Consider the following 5,821-nt stretch of genomic DNA (forward strand, 5'->3'; position numbering starts at 1 on the left):
GTTATGTATTTATGTTAAAAATTTTTGATGGCAACAACATATCACAAAAACTTGGGGCAGCCAACATGGCTAGAAGGCTAGAGGAACATTTTGCAACTAACTAGGTAACGAGAGGATAACATGATCAGATATAAGAAAAAGCATCTTAGAGAACCAGATCGTGGGGCAACCGTGGCTCAAGAGTTGGCAGTTCGTCTTGTAATCGGAACGTTGCTGGTTCGAGCCCCGGCTCGGACAGTCTTGGTCGCTGTGTCCTTGGGCAATCCATTATTATTATTATTATTATTATTATTATTATTATTATTATTATTGTTATTATTATTATTAGAATGTCTCCAAAGCAAAGACAGGCAGAGGGTCACTAATCTGCAAAGATACTGGTGCATCCAGTGGTAACCCTCAGCCTCCTAGCAGACATACCTATGGTATCAATTTCAAAATCCTAGATAACACCCTAAGTTATTGCATTCACAAGATTTTCAGGAAACATGACCTTTGACCTTGACATCAATGAGATTCAATTGCGTGCTAGATTTTTAGTAGATACACCTATGATATCAACATAAAATTCTTACTTGATATTATGATATCAGTGTTGCCTGATGTACTATTACCTCAGCATCCACAATATATAATATCATCAAAAGAATTGATCAATCTAGCAAAATCATGGTGTAAGGGACAAGGGTGATTTGAAAAATTGTTTTAAATTCATTCTGGAAAACATGGATGTTCCAGGCTTAAAAGGAGGGCGAGCACCGACCTTGTTATTAGTGGTCGCTTTCAGTTCAGCTAGAACTCTGATGGTATGGGGGTGCATAAGTGCCTAATGTCTAACAAAGGCGTTAAAAGTACAACTGTTTTTGTGTTAGTTAAGCGGTGTATGTTTATCTTGGTAACTTCGGGGGATACACAAACTTTTTTACAACTGTTTGTGTATGCCAATATACATAATATCTTAGCAGACATTATCAATTTCTTCCAAACGCAAACTTATCGATGAAGTCCAAGTGTTTAATCTTTAAATCCTTTGTGACTGAACAATGTAACCACAACACACTGGGCCCTACTTTTTAAAATGGCAAAGGATCAGCAGATGAAACGTTTATTAACCTCTGATGTTCAACAAACCTACATGAGTGCAGAAAAAAAATCATATTCTTTTCTCTAATTTTAAGATGCTTTCATTAAAAAAAGCTAACTTTTTACAGTATGTCAGTTTATCTTAAAAACTATTTTTGACTTTATTGGACAGTGTTTAGACAGGCTAGCTTACTTATAGTCATGAATTTCTAACCTCTGAAGTTTAGATATTTCGTTAATTTAAGAAAGTCTACAAAGCGTAACTTTTACTGTACTGGTAGACAATGATGTAATTTTGCGCATCCTTGTATCTAATGTTTATTTCATGCTCTTACTTTCCAAGTGAACTGCTTTTCTTTTGTTGTTGGGTTTCTATGGTTAAAACTGGGTCTTTGCACTTACCTCCATGCGTCCCTCCTGCTCCAGTGGTTTGATCCCTGCAAAGATGTCTGGCTCCTCCTCCTGATGGTTGTCAGCTAGCTGTCTGTCTACACCCTCTTCTGAAGCAGCACTCAGATAGTATGCCTGGTAGTCATCTTCACCCACAGCTTCTCCTTCAGCAGCTGCACGTACAGCTTCAGCTCCTTCACGAGCTGCTCCACCTACCACTACTGCTCCACTTCCTGCTACTGCTGCAGCAGACACCAACTCTTTGCAGCCTAGCACTGGCTTAGCAGATGTTTGAGGGGTGCCTGATCTCACTGTAACTGCTGAAACTAAAGGCTGGTTACTACCAGCTGAATCTACATCTTCATCTATGTTAAGTGCTGGCTCCACCTCGGCTTCCTTTTCTGCTGTGCTGGGCATGCCCACAACTATCACTCCATTCTCTTTCAAAGGGAAACAAGGTGGAGCAGGCTCTGCAGCAGCAATTGCTGCAGAGTCACGGCTGCTATGCTTTGTTTCAAAAATCTTGCTCCCTCCACTGTTGCACTTCCGTGAATCTCGGAGCAGTGGACTTGGAGAGGGCAACATCTCTGGTGGTGGTGGGAGAAACTCGAAAGTGTTACTAGCCTCAGCCCCCAAAGCCAGATTGCAGCCGTCATCCAGACTGAGCTCAGCCAAGTCTGGCTCCAAGGAGCTATCTTCACTACTAGTTCTGCGTTTGGCACTTGTATGCTTACTACTTCCTAATCCTCCACCACCGCCAGGTCCTCCTCCTGTTGCCCCCTTCCCACCTCCCTGAGTCAGTTTCAACTTTCCTCCAGAGGAGGAACCCGGGCCTTTGTACATGCACTTTCCTCCTCCATCTTCCAGGGATAGTGAGACACTCCCTCCCAGTCGAACAAGCATCCCTCCACCTCCACTCACTGACAGTCCCTTCCTCTTGGTCAGAATGGTCTCCTTAGGTCGCACTGCTACCTCCTGTTGTGTGGAGTTACTACTTGCCCTGCCTTTATACTCTCCTGCCGGTCCGCCTTCAGCTCTGGCCCCTGATTCAGAAGAGTCAACACCACCTCCTGCAGGCGACTTGATTCCTCTCTGGTGCAGCATTGCCCTGGACCAGCAGAACGTGGCACTCTTCTTATCTGCACTGCAGTAGGTAATGCCATCCAATGGGTAGGCCACCTCCCAGTTGAAATAGCAGGACTCCACAGCAGGTTTAAAGCCTTGAAACAGTTTATCCAGGGACTTGCGATGCTGTCCCCGCTTCACTATCTCTATAACTTTCAGGTGCCACTGCCTCAGCTGACCGGCCAGTTCCAAACGCCTAGAAGAGAATGTCCATAGTCTTTATATTTAACATGAATTGCTACTTCATATTCACTGGCACCCTAAAGATGTAGTTACACACAATTAGTGATAAATGTGCTAGCAGAGGCTATTTTTTAATAATAGAATTTATACTTCATGACTAAAATTCTGTGACAGGTGAACCAATCCATGACCAGTATGTAGCACGGTGTCTGTGGTCTGACCTGCAGGGGCTCATAGTGGGGTCGAGCACTGCCAGCCTCCAAAGAACCACCATCTCATCACACATGCTTGCACAGGCATGAGCGGCTACTTCTGACTGTCCGTTGCTCCGGCCAGTATGACCACTAGCACTGCTGTGTGACGCTGATGTGCGAACGCTATACCACCAGCTAATGATCTGAATAGACACAGACAAGTGTGTGTGTGAGAATCAGTGTAATATGTACATAATGATTTCATACCAAATGTATGAAATATACATCCCTGTTTCCAAAGAATGTTGGGTGCTGTGAAAATTCATATCCTGTCCTTTATGCATAGGATATATGCAGCGTATCAGATGATGAACTCAGGAACAGCCCCTTTTTTTGTTAAAGTGCCAATTATGAATTTAAGTCCTATGCATTGTAGATAAACCAGGATACAGGCTAACATGCTGCATCAGCTCCTCCTTTAACAACCCCGTGTACGCATTTAGGCACAGAGGAGATCAGCTGCTATGGTTTTGAGTGATCTTTTCCATCATTGCCAAATACAGATTTTAGAGGCATTGGGCCTCTTTTGTGTTATTTTTTTGTTTCATAATGTGCCAAATGTTTGGCTGGACACAGGACAGCCTAGTGCTCCAACTCTTACTACAGAGTCATACTGTTATACATGAAGAGAATGTGGTTTTTCCTAATTTCTAAAGCAAGGAAAGGCATCTTTGAACTGCCTTCTCTGGAGCAGTATGTTGCCATCAAGCTATAACCTAATGAAAACATGATATTTACAATTCAGTTGGGTTTTTTGTAGTCTTGTCCTACTTTGAGGGCTTTTTTTTTTAAAAATAGGAAAACTGCAAAGGCTTCACAGACATTTCTTTCCCCTTTAACAGTACATTAAAAGTAAGGGTCCCATGTCTAAATCTTTTCTTCTTTGTACTGGGTTACTCTCATCTTTTGGAAGTCATCTCAGAGTAATGGCCAACATACCTGTTCGTAGGTGAGGCACTGTTCAGTGAGAATCTCCAGCAGCGGGGCAGCATTGCTGTCTCGCCTCTTAAACATCTCCCTGACAATGGACAGAAGGTTCCAGATGCCTTCTGGCTCTCTACCCCTCAGAGGTCGCAACAGACATGCCCATTCAGCAGCTGCTGGTGGCTCGGTGGATGACAGGTACATGGAGTTCACATCACTGAGGATAACACAAATAGTACTGGTTTAGGCAAAGTAACGCTGAGGTACATTTACTAAAAAACAAACTATATCCAGTGAAAGAATTACTGTAGCACTTTCTCGTCAACACTACGTCATATGCATAAGATGAAGGGTAATCATGTGTGACAAATCACGCCTACCTGAAAACAACAGGTGAAGGCCCACAGAACTTGTGTAGAGTCTTTTTGATGTTGTCACTGAGGGTTGACTCATCCAAATACCAGGTGCTCTGGTCCGATGCTGAAGGGCCTGCTGTTGGATCTACAAAAATAAATTGTGCAGAAATAATTGAATCTTAAGAAAAAACATCTACTCTACACAATAAACTACAGAAGGCTTTGCTTTTCCATTAACAATTAAAAGGCATCAGAGTCCCCCATGAAAAGAAAATGTGGAACAGTAGTGATTTTATAGAAATGCTTTCATTTCTCCAAGAATAGTCTAAGGAGCTTGGAAAGAAAAGCGTCTGGACTTCTTTAAGTTTCTTGAAAATGTTTCACCTCTCATCTGAGAAGCTTTTTTCACTTCTAAGACCAATTGGTGGAGAGTCAAAGATTTTTAAACCGTATTGGGAGTGTCCCTAAGAATGTTGTGGACCCCCTATTTTTCCTCTGCCTAATCAAATGAGCCAAGGTATGAAAAACAGGTGTGGTTCACAATCAGCCAAGGTTTTGGGTGTGAGACCTTGTCCTACCCTATCCTGTGACTTACTGAGACCAAATGACCCGAGATGTGATGGCTACTCTTTCAAACCATCTGTCTTCTCTGTCCAAAAAGTGGACATTAGCATCCTCTAAAGAGCGATGTCCTTTAGATGCAGATGGACAGCCGAGTCTTGTCCTGTCAAGGTGGCTCCTGTGTGGCTGGGTCTGAAGTATTTTGAATGTTGTGTTGAATTCTATTCTATTTTGGGATGTCGTGTTTGGAAAAGTCTTTTCTGAGTTTCTCTGATAAACCTGCTCCATAAGGGATGACAATGTTGTTCCGTTTGTCCTTCTGATCCTCCCTAGTTGCTGTCTGATCTTCTTTTCTGTGCATCTTTACTGATTTGATGAAAGCTCAATTAGGATAACCCCAGAGCTTTCTAAGACAGTATTTTAAGAGCTTTCTTTACATGTGTATGTTCCTTCTTTTTTCCCTTCTGGCTTCTCCCAACCAATTGCTCTTAGAACTGAAGAAGCTTCTCGGATGAGAGGCGAAATGTCTTCAAGAAACTTAAAGACATCACAAAGTTTATGTGATGCAGCCTCAGATTTTTCAAATGCTGTTTGTTTAGCAATCTGATACTGAACCTGGAGCTCCACACACAGTGTTGATGGCAGTGGACTGTGAGGACAGCAACTCATCCAGGAGTCGCTGGGCTGTAGGCAGGATCTGGAGAGAAATAACTGAATGAATGCATTTTCTTTAATCATTTGGTTTATAGAGATCATAAATAGCTTAAGATACCTGCTGAGGCAGCTCACTGATGAGGTACTGGGCAAACTTTTGAAGCTGGTCTCTCTGCAGTCTGGACAAAGACTCAGAAACTGGAGCCCTAAGACACACTGCTGATGCCTACGCACACACACACACACACACACACACACACACACACACACACACACACACACACACACACA

At 42.7% G+C, this 5,821-nt stretch overlaps 1 protein-coding gene across 1 annotated transcript in view; it reads right to left on the minus strand.

Moving 5' to 3' along the window:
• The window catches only part of zswim8 (zinc finger, SWIM-type containing 8), a gene marked incomplete at its 5' end in the record, with an annotated part of 45,034 nt that overhangs the window by 36,084 nt on the left and 3,129 nt on the right, over positions 1-5,821 (minus strand). The window contains 6 exon segments of the mRNA XM_005947810.3: positions 1,486-2,794; positions 3,003-3,178; positions 3,975-4,176; positions 4,340-4,460; positions 5,492-5,573; positions 5,649-5,756. Coding sequence (XP_005947872.2) covers positions 1,486-2,794; positions 3,003-3,178; positions 3,975-4,176; positions 4,340-4,460; positions 5,492-5,573; positions 5,649-5,756 — 1,998 coding nt within the window.

This window comes from Haplochromis burtoni, unplaced genomic scaffold (genome assembly GCF_018398535.1).
Source record: "Haplochromis burtoni strain Fernald_Lab_line unplaced genomic scaffold, NCSU_Asbu1 Contig_554, whole genome shotgun sequence".
In the NCBI taxonomy this organism is placed as follows: Eukaryota; Metazoa; Chordata; class Actinopteri; order Cichliformes; family Cichlidae; genus Haplochromis; species Haplochromis burtoni.